This window comes from Berghia stephanieae, chromosome 13 (assembly GCF_034508935.2).
Source record: "Berghia stephanieae isolate SIO BIC M18660-M18661 chromosome 13, UCSD_Bste_1.3, whole genome shotgun sequence".
NCBI lineage: Eukaryota > Metazoa > Mollusca > Gastropoda > Nudibranchia > Aeolidiidae > Berghia > Berghia stephanieae.
This window is the reverse complement of record NC_088372.1, coordinates 28804106-28821605: the sequence shown is the minus strand read 5'-3', so window position 1 is coordinate 28821605 and position 17500 is coordinate 28804106. Positions and strand designations below refer to the sequence as shown.

General features: G+C 37.3%; 1 protein-coding gene across 4 annotated transcripts in view; it reads right to left on the bottom strand.

Moving 5' to 3' along the window:
- The window catches only part of LOC144958744 (uncharacterized), a 184815-nt gene that overhangs the window by 67193 nt on the left and 100122 nt on the right, over positions 1-17500 (bottom strand). For 3 of the 4 annotated variants that reach the window (XM_078890914.1, XM_078890915.1, XM_078890916.1), the window contains one exon: positions 17488-17500. This exon is cut by the window's right edge and continues 51 nt beyond it. In XM_078890914.1, the coding sequence (XP_078747040.1) occupies positions 17488-17500 (13 nt within the window). Of the gene's footprint in view, positions 1-9832; positions 10159-17487 lie in introns of those variants that run through there. The other variant, XM_078890918.1, reaches the window with a different exon arrangement.

The window sequence follows — 17500 nt, the reverse complement described above, 5'->3', positions numbered from 1 at the left end:
TATCATCAACAGACAGCAACTGTTGAATATTTATTTATTTGAGTCCCATAATTTTATTCCGTTTACAGATTGAAAATAGCGCGGCACGATATCCTCTAAAAATAAAATAAGATACATTCTTGTTTACTTGGCTTAAAATAACAAGTGGATCAGAGTCAGCGTAAACTTTAAACCACTTAATTCTACTCCCTTGACAAGATAAGGATTTACAGGTAAAGGCAAGCAGCTATGGTGGTTTGGCATGACGTTTTATATAAAATATGGGATTTGAAAGGGAAAAGGAAAAAAAAACAAACTACAGCACCAAAATAAATAAATATATTTACACCCCCCCCCCCCCCCCTTAAGAAAAGTTTATATATATATATATATATATATATATATATATATATATATATATATATATATATATATATGTATGTATGTATGTATATATATATATATATATATATATATATATATATATATATATATATATATATATATATATATATATACATAATAGAGAGAGAGAGAGAGAGAGAGAGAGAGAGACGGGAGAGAGGGATGGCGAGATTAGGATTTCCAAGTAATGGATATGGCGATTTGTCATGGAGATAATATTATAGGAAATGTGGGGCCATAACAGTTTGAGCTATCAGACCTGCAAATAAGTACACGTCGGATATGACAATCGCCTTTGGACCACGATCTCCCTGGTGCGGGCGGTATAAAGCTGTCTTTACTCAAATTCTTTCACCGCACTCAGGTGTAAATGAGTACCAGGTCGGCAACAGCATCGTCTCCATAAATAAAACAAACATTATGTCTTCTCTCCTCCCCACATGTTAAGCGCTGGTGTGTTCCAGATCAAAATAACATTATAAACTACAAATAGAAATACTTGTTTACTTGGCCAAAAATAACGAATATCTCTGACTCAAAATAAACTGTGTAGATACAATATTTATTGTTTCCCTCTCAGGGACAAGACAACGATAAAGATTGTCCAGGTAAAACATCATAGGACGGAGGAGAGGGATAATAGACCCTTAGATAACCACGCCTCTCGGACAGTCGTCATAATGTAAACAATGACCGTGATTGGTAAACATAGCGAACTACACAGGCTTTAACTATCGTCGGTATAATGTGTCTAAGTAAAATACCCAAAATTCTACCGTTTGATCAATAGAACCATTACAGAAAACTATGGGCAAATGTAAACGTTATTTCATCTGATCATCTGATCGAGAAAGTCGTGTGATAACTAGTCACCCATTTGGCGGCATAAAAACAATAACAATGATCAGAGATGTCGATTTCATTCACGTTATTGTTTATAAACAACCAACTATGTTTGTCCGAGCACGTGTGAAGGTGTGTCACAAATTCCATGTTTTTGATTGGTCAAAAAACCTACTGGTTAATTGTGACGACGCTTCTGGAATCGGTATTATGTCGGGATTGATCAATTATATAAAATTGAAAGCACAATGCTGTCGTACTCTGAGAAAACAACATATTTTAAATTTTGGCCAGAAAACTCGTCCTTCAAATATTGATTGATTTAAATTACTCTCGTCTTGGCAAAAACTCTCTTAGGGCTAACCCACACCCGAGACCGACTCCAACGACGCGGCACTGCCGTTCTCTGTCGTCTTCCGGATAAAGACGTCGGGCACGGACAAAATACTAAGAGTAAAGAGAAGAGCCGCTTGAGCCTACCCATACCACGCTAGAGTCTACCGATACCAAGCACCCGACGTCCTCTGTCGTTTTTTTTTGGGGTTGTTTTTTTTTTTCGAGCTTGGTATGGGTAGATCTAGCGGCTCTTCTATTTATTCCTAGTATTTTGTCTGTGCCCGACGTCTTTATCCGGAAGACGGCAGAGGACGGCAGTGCCGGGTCGTTGGAGTCAGTCTCCGGTGTAGGAAAAGTGCATATGAAACAATGTCGGGTAAAGCAGAAAGAAAAATACAAAGGAGAGGAAAAATACAGAGTTGTATCGTAACTTACCTCGACTTTATTGTATTCTGGTGAAATAATTCCTCATGGAAAATCAAGCAATGGTGCATTGGATTATGAAGGAATAGTTATAATGTCAAAATAATCCTCAATCCTCAATCCCACTCCTTTAATAAGATTATCCAATGGTAACAATAATGTGTATTAATATAATAGAGTGTGCTGTACACTGATCTCACTGCAAATGAATCTTACACATTCCAGTCTCGAATAAATAAAAACAGCTCGAAAATAAATATCATACTGGTAATATTATTTTCGACGTGTCATTCAACAGTCATGGAGAAAATCTGTCATCAGAGAACGATTAATTTGTCATCCAATGTCAATAATAAATAGGGAACAATAGGGTGATGTCAAAATACTGGTTCAAATCTCATTGGAAGTGTGAAACCAGTCCTCTGGATGACTGGATACTGGATACATACATTGAGCAACTGCTGATCTTCTGGTTTCAGGCTGAAGGTATAATGTGATTTTCTAGCCTAAATAAATGCTTGTCGTCAATAAAGTCCATCCACACATCGCCCTTATTCGCCACATAATCCTAAGAAAACTATGCCACCTTATTCTTAAATATTATGTAACCTCCAGAGGACTGTATACACACTTCTAGTGAGTTTTGAACCGTAAGTGAGCAAGGTGTGACGTCAAAGGTTCTCTGCCCCTATTGTTTATATTCCACATGTAATTTTATTGATGCTATGCGTTTAAGTTAAATACTCAAAACATCTGTCCGTCAAATGAAACATGCCAACACCACAATACTGTAGTCTGATTGTTATAATAATATGCTAATGAGAATTAATCGCCAAACTGGCGGTCTAAAAACAATAACAACTTCATTCATTATAATATTATAAGTCAATTGTTCACTTGATGCTATTTAGCAATGATTACGTGAATGAAAGACGCGATGACGGAATAAATTAATAAAACACTGAATATTCAAAGTATACCGTGGGCTGAGGATTAACTGGTTCTATATCCACTTTTGGAGAATTGTGAGATATTAAATGCGTTACAATCAAGATTTTAAAAGGATTTATCTGACAAAAATTGGTTCAAATCGGAAAACTGACGGATACACTATGTATAAAAGAATGGTTGACGTTTATATAGATAGTATGCGCTTGGCTAAGAAGTTCATAATATTGCCATCCGGAAGTATGACGGACCAACACACAAAACTGTGTGTATCCATGAACGTTTATAGTTGAGTTAATACAGTTCAGTGAGCATTACTCATAAACGCGGATGGCAAAAAAAACAATAACAAAGACATGAGTGACGTCATCTTCGAACTATCTATAATATAATTATTCACAAAAAATAAACTTTAAATCAATTTCTCTCAATTTGAACAAATATGGAGATAGAACCAGTCAACCCTCACCCCACGATAAGCGTATGGTGACTCAGGTCAGGTATTATCAACGATATAATTTTGATATCCACTGATGTGGAAAAAAAAAAAGAAAGAAATTTAAGATGGCAAACTGGTCTGAAATCTTTTTCTTAATGAAAAGTTTTCTATTGTACACGAGGTGCACATATTTGCAGGTCTGATAACCGAACGCAATTATGGGCTTGTATTAACAGTGTTATAATGGGCATTATTGTACGTTGGTTTGAAAGTATTTCCATAACGACAAAGGACCATAACATTTTGAGTTATCTTATCAGACCTGCGAATAAGATAAGTTCGTCTCGATTGCACAGATAAAGTGCCAGACCAAACAGCCAAGCGGATAGAAGGGGAAAAAATACAACAACAAAAAACGTTTCAAAACTTAATTCCTCCATTGCAAGGGAATACAAGAATCAATAATTCTAGAAAGACGTCCGAGAGAAAAGCCGATTTTTATTTAATACTGAGAGAAATGTTCCTTTAACCCTCTCCTGACAGCGATACGACTCTGGCTTCCATGAAGCTTGAGCGGCATCCTCGGCGCCGCCACTAATATTGGTTAACTCTCTCCTTACCAGCTATTTTCAGGATTTTCCCCAAAACTTCACACCCAACTAACACAAAAATAGTTATTTTATTAATCAAACACTATAGCAGTAAAGTTTTCGCGATACCTTATTTCTTGAGCAAAACATGCTCTACAACACACTGTTCATTTGCTTTAAATTTTATGATGTACAAAAGAAATTTGAATCAGAAAAATGTTGGTTGTATCGTAACGAATGTGACGATTTTCCTATAGTTGGTAAGGAGAGGGTTAAACGGCCCTATTCCATTTGTTTTGACATGAAATTATTTTCAACTTTGCTTTTAAACTTCAAAATGAGACATCTGTCACAATGTCAGGTAATAATAATGTTTGAAAAGTAAAATCAGACAACACAGCTCGACGGGATACATGTCAAAAATTTCCCTGTAAAAATAAATTCGAATTGACACATACAGAAGCACACCAAAAACAAACACAGCAGGCATCGAATGGCTAGTAAATAACACAGATTATATTTACGTTATCAGATAACAATATTGAAATGGCGGCAAAATCCATGGGTTTTCGTCAGAAGTTCGCACACCTTGATGGTTTGTTTTAGTCTGGTAGCTGTATTGAATTGTTATCTTAATATTTTGTTGTAGTTGTTGTTGTTGTTGTTGTTGGTGGTGGTGGTGGTGGTGTCATTGTTGTTGTTGTTGTTGGTGGTGGTGATGGTGTTGTTGTTGTTGGTGGTGGTGGTGGTGGTAGTGGTGGTTGTTGTTGTTGTTGTTCTAGTTCTTGTTGTCTTGTTTGTAGCTTTTTGTTGTTGTGGTTGTTGTTGTTGTTGTTGTTGGTGGTAGTGGTGGTGGTGGTGGTGGTGGTGGTTGTTGTTCTTGTTCTACATTTTGTTGTCTTGTTTGTAGCTTTTTGCTGTTGTTGTTGTTGTTGTTGTTGTTGTTGTTGGTAAAGAGTGTTTGTGTGTGTGTTTGTGTGTGTGTGTCTGTGTGTGTGTGTGTTTTGTTTTCTTTTGTTTGTTTATTTTTTTCAGCAAACTAATGAGCATGACTGTATGGGTCGTGTCAATCCAACGTAACCTTTAACCAAATTTTCACACAGGTATTCATTGAGGCCGGCGACTCGGAAATTAAGTAAGTTTAAATTTATGTGAGTTAAATTAAATAAGTTTGTCTCAAATGTTGGCACATTATAATGTGTATCAATCACTATCTCGTCGTTAATAGTATAGCGACATGCCCACATTATTATCATCACCAGTGTCAAATAAGTCCATTTGCCCTTGGATCAAAGCATGTTTTATCGGCTGTATGAAGCCAGTGTACCATCGGTGTTACAACTCTATTGGTGAAAATAGTATGGCACAATAATATGTCAATAGGATTCAACAGTGGTGGCGTCACTTCCCTCGTAATGACGCATAGTAACTTAGTAACTGGTTCTAAATTATCGGAACAATGGCGGACGCCTCTATGAATTACTTCTCCGACGAGAAGTAAACGTGTATCCAGAGAGAAAAAACCATTATAAATCTGATCATGTTTTGATTTTTACACATTCTGATCACAAGGCATATGAAAAGTTGTAGCCAGCATGACGAATAAAACGCACCGATTTTCTTTGTTTAGAACCACGATGGCCGCCGTTGCTGTGCGACGTGACATCAGATTATTGAATCCAATTAAGTTTAGGGGCAGCGTGGCTCAGTCTTTGATTCGTACCAAGTTCGACTACCCGCCCCGTTCTGTGGCCTTGAGCAAATCACCTCGCCCTCGCTGACGCCAGGGTTATTCCAGTCCCCCCCCCCCCCCTTGGGATAGACCCATTATCATCTATTAGAGGTAGAGATGTTAATGGATAGACCCTAAAGACAAATTTTCCCTTGGGGATGAATAAAGGGAATTTTATTTTTATTTTATTTAATTATTTTTAAAATTAACAGTTTACCTTCTCAATGATTACATTTTTTTAAAAAACAGTTCAAAATTCTTAAAATTTTGTATCTGGCAATAAATTTCATTTTCAAACAGTTTTAATGAACTTCTGGAACTGGAGCCAAAATTTCGTGATTCTACGAATGTTTCGTAACAGTATGCATGTCGGTAATTTAGAGTGAATTCGAACTCCGTATTTAAAAGTTTATAAAGTGATTGTACAATATTTTGGTTGGGATCCTGATGGCTCAGTGATAAAGCTCCTGCCTCACAAGCAAAGGGACTGGTATCGATTCAGAGTGCAGATATTGATATTTTTCTTACCCCCCCCCCCCCAACACACACACACACACACACACACACACACACACATACACACACAAACACCATCACTCTTCTTCCTTTCCTCTCGGGATCTGTTGGGTCAGGAGGAAAACATCTTATCAAAAGGGTAGCAAGCAATTGCTACAAACAGTTTATCACAACTGAAACATGGCTTAAATCCGACTCCATCCTTAATGGACATCAACGAAAACAACGCTGCTTTATAAACAAAACAAAACAGAGCTTTTATAAACGACAATATCCATTTTAGGTGATCAAAGTGTTTTACAAAGGAAATCAAGTCCCAAGCCAACAATAACACGTAATCGATCGAACGAAGATGACGTCACTCAGGTCTTTGTTATTGTTTTTTGCCATCCGCGTTTGTGAGTAATTCTCACTAAACTGTATTAAGCAGACTATAAACGTTCAACGTTACACATAGTTATGTGTGTTGGTCCGTTTTAGTTCCGGATAGCGATGTTGTGAGTTTCTTAGCCAAACGCATACTATCTTTAGGTAGAACGAGGCAGGGTGCCAGTGGGGTAATATTGCTGAGATAGCATTCGAATGTTACGTACGCTCTTCCCTTCCCCCCTGGGATTAACGCCAGGTTGTATGGATTAGGGTGCGAACCCCAGGAACTAGTTAAAACAAGCCAGGCACGTTACCACTAGCTACCTTTTTACAACGTTACAAGGCAATGTTTTATCCAGAGACTAGACACATTCAGATAACACAACAATTAAGCAGAAGGAAATACTTAGGCGGGCAATGATCAAATGATTAAATTTGCATTTTAAAAAACTTCCAAATACATTTAGTTGCCATCGTGACTTTAATCACACACACACACACAGACACAGACACACACACACACACACACAACACACATATACACCCTTCCCTCACAGACACAAACACCCCCCCCCCCCTCCACACACACACAGACACCCACACCCACACAAATATACAACAATTACACATTCACCCATGGAGGTACAGAGAGAGAAAGAGAGAGAGAGAGAGAGAGAGAGAGAGAGAGAGAGAGAGAGAGAGAGAGTGAAGGTACATAGATAGCTGCTAAATTATTGTTAACTTGAGAGAGAGAGAGAGAGAGAGAGAGAGAGAGAGAGAGAGAGAGTTGGTGTGTGTGTGGGGGGTGGGGGGGGGGGGATTTAGACAGTGTAGTTGAAATCAAAATAAAATCTCCAACACTCAATTATGTTTTTTCTTTTTTTTTCATTCGTTTGTTTGTATTCATCTTTTCCTATTTTTTTCTTTCTTTTCTTCATTTTCTATAGGAAGAGGAAGCTATATTTTGAATGTTTGCAAAATAATATGAATGTCACAATTCTCTCTCTCTCTCTCTCTCTCTCTCTCTCTCTCTCTCTCTCTCTCCTCTCTCTCTCTCTCTGTCTGTGTGTCTCTCTCTTCTCACACATACACTCTCTTTCTCAAACTCTCTCTCTACACACTCTCTCTCTCCATCTCCCTCTCCCTCAATCTATCTATCTATCTATCCACCTATCTCTCTCCCTCTCTCTCTCACACACACACAAAGACACACAACACATGTTCCTATCATAATACATTAATCATAATGACAACATAGCACGCTTGTATTATAACAGTTTACCAGATACAAGATTAATGATTATTGTCCTTATCCAACAGACAGTACAATTTACTATTATAATATCAATAAAACTCATGCTATACAAACGATACAATATAATTATTAATCCCAAGCTGCTACCAAAATAGGTACTACTCACTCTAAAATAACCCATAAAACGCGGGCTTCGATTTGAATCGAACTTTTTTCTTAGCCAAACGCATACTATCTTTAGGTAGAACGAGGCAGGGTGCCAGTGGGGTAATATTGCTGAGATAGCATTCGAATGTTAGGAACGCTCTTCTCTTCCCCCTGGAATTAACGCCAGGTTTTATAGAGGAGGATACGAACCCCAGGAGATAGCTAAAACAAGCCATGCACGTTACCACTACCTTTTCAGATCTAAGGCAACGTTTTATCCAGAGACTAGACACATTCAGATAACACAACAATTAAGCAGAAGGAAATACTTAGGCGGGCAAAGATCAAATGATTAAATTTGCATATTAAAAAACTTCCAAATACATTTAGTTGCCATCGTGACTTTAATCACACACACACACACACACACACACACACACACACACACATACACACCCTTCCCCACAGACACAAACACCCAGTAATAACAATACGATCCCGGATTTGTTCAAGCTCTAGTTGCAATCGCTGTTTCTGTATACGCTTAAAGAAAACGATTAACATTATTTGATTTTAAATATGAACACTGAATCCAAAAGGTTTGGGAGTTGTTGACAATAGCAGGGTCATTTTAATCAGTCGATATTTGAAGGATGAATTTTCTGGCTAACATTTTAAAAATGTGTTTTGTTATTATTATCAATATTATTATTATTATTATTATTATTATTATTATTATTATTATTATTATTATTATTATTATTATATTATTATTATTATTATTATTATTATTATATCGTCATCATCATCATCATCATCATCATCATCAACATTATCATCATCATCATCATGATTATTATTATTATTATTATTATTATCATCATCATCATCATCATCATCGTCATCATCATGAACATTATTGTTATTATTATTATCATTATTATTATTATTACTAATATTAATATATTATCATTTTTAAGATTTCGGCAGAATAATATAAACAAAAGCTGAAATTATAACTTGAAAGATCTGCTCTGTCCGGCCGGTAATGGGTTAAAATGACACATGGCCCTAATCCTACCTTTTATTCATATGGAAAATATCATACCACTATGTGTATGCATTCACCACCCTCAAACTGACACACTCTGTAGTAACAATGAATACTAATTATCATTAAATGAATCATAATTATATTCATAAATTTTCCACTTTATGTTTTGATAGTAGTATTCGGGGAAAAGCTGGAATAAACGTCACTTAACTTGAGCTTTTATATAGCGCAATATCCACTAAACGTGCTCAAAGCGCTTTACAAAGGCTCCCTGACCAAAGCAACACGTTACATGTAGAACGAAACATGACGCCTGTTAGGCGATAATACAATTTTTTTGGACAGTGACAACGCTGTTGACGGTCATGTGAATAAAGAGCCGTTTCCAAGGACTCAACTATGCGCCGAGCGAGGCTCGAACTCAGGACCTTCCTATCCGAAAGCCAGTGTCATACCACTAGACCACATAACCGCACGATAAAACACTTGACAATGGCAATTAATTATTTAAATTTAAAGTAGAAAGGAAATTTATACGAAACAAAGTGGGAATTTATTTCACATTCCGTACTTCTTGATTTCACCACAAGTCTACCAAAAAAAAAAAAAACCAAAACAAAAACAAAAACAAAACAAAAACAAAAAGAAAAGAAACAGATTCAAAATCAGGCCACTTGTACTGAATGGCATTTTAACTTCAACCCAATACAACCTGTAAATTTAGAGATACATGATAAAGCGTTGTTTAAACTGTAAAAATCGCCGTGTAAAGGCAGGTGTCATTTATTTTACTAACCTTGACAGGGCTCTTGGAAAATAATGAGTCTAGCAAATAATATTGTTTACATTTCACATAATATGTCCGAAATTACACTCACAGTTAACTGCATTTAATAAGGTCACATCCCAGCGTTAAGCACATTTCCATTACAAATAACATGAATATAATACTTGACAACTGCTGTCATCTTTAAGGTGTACATTTACATTACATCACTAGTGATAAATAATTTGTAATAATGATAATAATTCCAGTTATTATGATATATTATATATAATATTAGAAGAAAAGTAAGCACGTTGCTCGTGATGTATGGCTGATTAAATGGCCCGGTGGTTGTCTCGCTAACTGCTCTCCTCCCTGACACTATGAGGTGGTTCCGTGTGACTGAGCACAGGTAGAAACACAAACCACTCAACAAACGATACGACACTCTTGCCTATCCATCCAATACCACCCCCCCCCCCCCCCACCACCCCCTACCCATCCCACTCCTCTTGGCTCCCATTCAACCACCAGCCTTCGGTGAGGTCGTCTTTAAAATTCCACGGTCTTTCTTGCTTCCGTTCTTTCGCATTTTGTCTAAATTGGAATGCGGATAATTGGAAATACCGGAAAAACGCAAAAAACTGGGAACAATCTTTTTTATTGATAGAATGAAGTTGACGCTAGGACTTCATAATAATATATAGATAGAACGAAGATGACGTCACTCTGGTCCTTGTTATTGCTTTTGCCATCCGCGTTTGTGAGTTGTTCTCACTAAACTGTATTAATCAGACTATAAGAGTTCATGGTTACACAGAGTTTGTGTGTTGGTCCGTTATACTTCCGGATGGCAATGTTGTGAACTCCTTGGCCAAGCGCATTCTATCTATAGATGTCGCTGAGTTGACGTCACTCTGGTCGTTGTTATTGTTTTTTGCCATCCGCGTTTGTGAGTAATTCTCACTTAACTGTATTCTCCAGACTATAAAAATGCATGGTTGCACAGAGTTTTGTGTGTTGGTACATTAAATTTCCGGATGGCAATGTTGTGAGCTTTTTAGCCAAGCGCATACTATCTATAGAGATGTAACTTTAGTAAATTGCTAAAGATTAGCCTCATATCCTAAGGGTAAAACGCAAAAATAGAAAGACATGGTTACTGTCTACTTAGCGGCTTTGTGGTCTAGTGGTATGACACTGGCTTTCGGATCGGAAGGTCCTGGGTTCGAGCCTCGCTCGGCGCAAAGTTGAGTCCTTGGAAAAGGTCTTTACTCACATTCTCTCACCGTAATCAGGTGTAAAATGAGTACCTGGCCGTTAACAGCGTTGTCTCGGTCCGAAAGAATTGTACTATCGCCTAGCAGACGTCATGTCTCGTCCTACATGCTTAGTGTTGCTGTTGGCCAGGGACGCATTGTAAAGCGCTTTGAGCACTGTTAGTGGATATTGCGCAATATAAAACTTTTTGTTTTAGCGGGAAGTAAATGTCGTGGAGTTTGAGATTTGTTATAGACTTGAGCATTAATATAGCGCAATATCCACTAAACGTACTCAAAAGCGCTTTACAGTGGATCCCTCGCCAACAGCAACACTTCAAAAGTAGGACAAGACTAGACTTTAAAACTATAGATAATGTGCAGTTGACGTCACTCAGGTCTTTGTTATTTATTGCTTTTTGCCAACCGCGTTTATGAGTAATTCTCACTAAACTGTTTTAGCCTGACTATAAAGAAAAGTGTGTTGGTCCTTTATAATTCAGGATGGCAATGTTGTGAGCTTCTTAGACAAGCGCATACTATCTATAAATCAATTTCTTTTGTCTAAATAGTTCCAACATAATATCTTTGACAAAACACGGGCCATCTTATCTTAATCGATATATATTCGAAATAGATTTTTTTTTTTAAATAATCAAAATGAAAAAATAAAAAAAGTTTTGTATCCTGTCTGCTACAGTCTTAGGATGATTAATTCTATAAATAGATTGTCATGACAACAGGTGAACCATGACGAGGACGCGCTAGCCCTGTCTATTTAATTTCTTTTCATTTTGGTGGAACGGCCGGCCTCTTGCAATGTCAACCATGACTGGAATTGGGATTGGCAATATGTGACCCCTCGTCTCAAAACGGAATTATGTGGGGATGGACCAGATCCTAAAAAGTCAAATTATAGCTAAACTGGTCAAAAAATATGAAACGTTGGTATTAAGAACAGTAAAATATCAAATTCCTTCTCCTCTATAAAGCATGTAAACTAAACTTAACTCTGATATTTCTGGTTACAAATTCCATTTTCAGAATCTTAATCATCCCAACTTAATACCGTTTTGAGACGAGGGGTCATATAAATTAACCACTTAACCCTTTCCTTACCAACAATTTTCAGAAGTTTCCCCAAAATTTCACACCCATAACACAAAAATACGTTATTCTTACTCAAACAGAAAAGCAACAAATACATTCTATGCATAGATAATATTGATCAGCAAAATGAACTCCACAACACAGAGAGTGTCACGTTTTCATAGCTATTTTTCTTTAAACTGTGTGATTTACCAAAGAAATCTGAATGATAAAGATCCTTTTTGGATCGTAACGAATGTGACGATTTTCCTGTGGTTGGGAAGGAGAGGGTTAACTGCCGTACTCTGGAAATTCACGTATCTAAAAATTTGGCCAGAAAAAAAATATCGATCGATTTAAATGACCTTCATCTTGGCAAAAGTGAGTCCCGATAGCTCAGTTGGTAGAGCACTCGCTTCACACGCAAAGTTGACCAAGATCGATCCCGGGTGCAGTCGAGATTGTTTCCCGACTTCCCTGTCCACCCAGCAGTGAATGGGTAGTAGCTGAGTCTGTTAGATTTGACGGAAAATGCTTTGCTATAGACTAGCGTCCTATCCAAAGGATAGCTAGCAATTACGTTTTATCCGTTTCACGCTATAGAAACCGGGATAAACTCCGGCTTTATGGGCCCAATGGCTCTGAAAGACTTTTACTACATCTTGGCAAAAAAAAACTCTCAAACCTGGAAAAATAAATTAACATTCCAGTCAAACGGTTGGCTGTTGGGTGTAAATCTAAAACCATTTGTTATTAGTGGTGTGTCGTTTTTGACACGGTGGGAAAAAAGGACACACAGGAATGTTGTGTAGTGGCCAGTCCCTAACCTTCCTGACCTCCCTGCTCTTCTCTCGTCTCAGGTTCTCATCTCTCCCTTCATTCATGCGTCTCCTTTTTCTTTATTTATGTGTCCTTCATTCAATCTCAATATCTCTCTCTATCTCTCCCTATCTCTCTCTCTCGCTCTCTCCTTCCACCTCTATCTCTCTCTCTCTCTCTATCTATCTCTTTTCTCCTTCTCTCTCTCTCTCTCTCTCTCTCTCTCTCTCTCTCATCTCTTTCTCTTTCTCCTTTCTTTCTCTCTCTCCTCTCTCTCCCTCCTTCTCCCTCTATCCCGTTCTCTCTTTCTCCCTCTCTCTCTCTCTCTCCTCTTTCTCTCTTTCTATCTCTCTCTCTTTCTATCTATCTATCTCTCTATCAATCTATCTATCTGTCTGTCTATCTATCTCTCTATTTATATATCTATCTATCTACATTTCTCCCATGTCTTACATCCTATACGAGACCATCCATTTATCTATCTACTTGAATCTGTCTTTCTCATTCTTTTATTATTATTTTATTTTTCTTTACATACACAAGCATCTAATCGAGAGAGAAAAAACAGAAACAAACAAACAACATGCACACACACACACACACACACACACACACACACACACACACACACACACACACACAAAAACACGTGAATGAAAATAAGAGTACAAGACATACAGGCAGGCGTATAATATAATATAATCCAACACGAAAAATAACACAGGCGCACATACAAACACGAATAAAGACACTGTAAGTGTTTACAATATTTCGAAATAAAAATAAGCTGAAAAAACATAATACCTCAAACGAAAACAAAAGAAAAGAGGAAAAGAAATAGATACGGGGAGACAAGGACTTCATTATGCACAACTCTCTATTGAATGACGAACTACATTATAGAATAACACGCAACAAACTCAAAACTCAAAAGCCTGCCGAAAATCATAATATAAATCATTGTCACCGATAGACGCATAATTTGAACCTGTGCTATTCTGTGCACAAACAAAAAATCGTTATTATTGAATACAAAACCATAAGAATGCACATTCACTCTCTGTGAAAGGGAACGTTTTTCGACAAGATAATTACAGCGTAGACTCCCTCCGTTTATTATCTGCGTTCAAACTTTTTTGAAGCGAAAATCTCAATGGCGCTCCTAACAATAATTATTTTGATGACATAAGTACACGAGAGATTATAAGATAAAGACTTGAGGTTTCAATAGTTCGAAAATAATTAACTCTGAGTCTCTGAGCCAATTCGTGAACACGAAAAACAAGATTTTCATCCGAGAGAAAAATGACAGTATCGAGACAAGATACTTGGACGGGGCTATTCAATGTCAAGTCGGTAAACACAGAGCTATATCAATTCGTACAATTACATGGAAGTATGTGTGACCTTAAATGATTATAGTCTATTAGAGACAATTTCGTGAGAAGTAATCACCAAACTGAAGATAGAAAACTGCGTTGACCTGAGCCAAATTTATATTATTATTATAATTAAATAATTAATGAGCGAGAGGCTGTTTACCGACGTGACACGGTCTGACCTAGATACGCATTATCTGCTATCAAAACTCCTGAAGTTTCCTGTCTCTGTTTTTCATTCAGTCTCGGATATAATTACCTAATGAATGACAAACGTTATAATTACAATAGAACAAAAGGTATAATTCACGCGCCCCATTTCCTCGATCTAGTAATATGTCGGATTGAACTAGCTTGAGAAAATTGAGTTTAAAGTCCAAATGTGACCAACCGTCTCAAAACGGTATTATGTCAGCATGAACCAGATGCTTGAAATTAAATTAATAGCCACAATGATCTGAACAAGTTATATGAAATGGTGCCAGACAAAGCAGTGAGAAGGAAGAAAAATACTAGGAAAAAAAATAATCCCAAAAAATCAGTCTAGACTCTACCTCGATGTAGACTGATTATTTGGGGATGTTTGTGTTTGTTGTTTTGTTTGGGGTGTTTTTTTTTCTTGTTTTTTTTTTCATACACATATGTTTAGATTTTTATCCTACACCGATGCCTCCTCCCTAATTTTTCAATTTTGTATAAGCCAGAGTAAATATGAAACTTTACAAAAAAAGGTTGATTCCTTTTAGTTATGGTGGAGAATAATATAATATATACGCTCACTGGCATTGCACTAAACTCAATGTTCGCATTTCTCATTAATTTATTCCATTCCAAAATTCACCTAAATCAATATGAGCCTGATTGATACCGCCATAATACCGTTGCGAGACAATCAGTAACAATTAAGAAAAGATTAATGTAATCAAGTTACATTATTTACAATATACTTAACAAAACATATACATTTTGATGAAAGAGGCAAAAAGCGAAAGACGGAGACGAATGAAGAGAGGGAGAGAGAGAGAGAGAGAGAGAGAGAGAGAGAGAGAGAGAGAGTAAGAGAGAGTGAAAGAGAGAGAGAGGGGGGGGGGGCTCAGTGTTTGTGTGTGTGTATGCGTGTGCATGTGTGTGTGTGTGTGTGTGTGCGTGTGTGTGAGGTGGGGGTGGGTAGTGAAACCCAAGACAGAAGGAGATTGAAAGAATTAAGCAGGGCCTTTGAAGGACAGGAAATCTGGATCACTGGCCCACACAAAAAGCAGGCCATTCAAGTGTCTGTGTGTGTGTGTGGGTGGGTGGGTGTGTATTTATGTGTATTTATGTGAAAGTCTATATGTATGTGTGTGAGGGAAAGAGAAAGTTTATTTATAAGAGTGTGTGAGAGAGAAAGTTATTGTGTGTGAGGGAGATAGAGAGAGTTGATCATGATTGTGTATGTGTGTGTGTGTGTGTGTGTGTGTGTTTGTGTGTGTGTTTGTGTGTGCGTGCTCCATACAAAATTCAAAATGTGTAGCATATCATGAAGGGCTGGGGTTGGATGAGATTTCAACAGCATGAATATCTGGCATATTTTTGAATGACTAAGATTTGGAATATATTTTCAAGAAAGAAAAAGCCAGTAGAAAAACAATTTGCTCAGCCCACGTTTGAGTCAGATTATTTGTATTGAGGTATATTGAAAGAAAGCGGGGTTTTGTGGTTGTGTGTGTGTGTGCGCGCGCGCGCGCGCACGTGCGTGCATGTGTGTGTCTGCGAGTATATATAAGATAAAGTTAAGCAATAACAACAAACAACCCTCCCCCCCCCCCCAATAAAAAACCCCTCGTAAACATGGGACTTTTCGAAGACCCAGGTTTGAGTGTTTTTGCCAAGATGAGGGTCATTAATTCGATCAATATTTGAAGGTCGAGGTTTGTTTGTTTTTGCCAAATTTTAAAATACAAGATTTTCCAGAGAAAAGCAGTTATCTAGTTTAATACGATTCAGTAGTCTGATGTCACGCGCCCGGCAACGGCGGCCATCTTGGTTCTAAACAAAGAAAATCATTACTTTTTATTCTTCATGCTAGCTAGAACTTTTCGTTCCCTTTTCGTATGCCTTGTGATCAGAATGAGTAAAAGTCAAAACATGATCAAATTTATGGGTTTGTTTTCCTCTGAAAACGCTTTTATGCTCGTCGGAGAAATATTTCATACAGGCGTCCGCCATTGTTCCGATAGTTTAGAGCCAGTGTTACTAAGTTACCATGCGTCATAAGGAAGGAAGTGACGTTACGACTACTGAATCCTATTGAAATCAAACTAACACCTGCAAGGGAAGTAACTTATTCTAATGACATGCACTCAGTACAAATGTCTCCAATTCAGATTCAAGAACTCTTAACCCCCTTTATGACTAAGAAGACGACCATAAAGATCAGCTGACAGCTTATTATGTATATTAAATTATGTCTGCTTGGAGTTATAATTTTACAGCAATGAGTTGGTGTTGACAAGGGACATAATGCGGCTAAAATGGTACTCGAATATTATATTATACCAGTTTAGCTTACTTCCCTTCGTGGAGTTTCTTGATTCTCCTGTTCCCATTATTCTTTTAATTTTAAAAATAAGTCAATGTTTATAGCGAGAATGCTTTAAGTGTTGGTTTGGTTTGGGGTTTGTTTATGTAATTTTTTTGTTTTTATTTATTTTTTTTTTTTGGGGGGGGGGGGGAGGGAGGGGGGGGGGGTTGTGTTTTATTTTTTTTATTTATTTTTTTGGGGGTTTTTTTTTTTTTGTTTTTTTTTGGGGGGGGGGGGGCTTTGGGTGGGAAGGGGGTGGGGTGTTGATAATAATGTTATGTATGCTTTAAATTTTAGTTTGGTTTGGGTTTTGTTTTGTTTTTTTTTTGTGTGAGTGTTTCTTTTTTTTTTTTCTTTTTTTTTTTTTTTTTTTTTTTTTTTTTTTTTGTTGTTGTTGGGTTTTTTGGGGGTGGGAGTGGAGGTGGGGTGTTGTTAATAATGTTAAGTATTTATGTACGTGTGCAAAGTCATCAGAATATAGGCCTTGTTAGAGCAAAGCGGTTGGCCCCAAACAGGAACTGTTAACCAGGGATAATAATAAGGTTGTCAGGGCATAAAACAAATAAGGTAATGACTTACCACAGGCCATTTT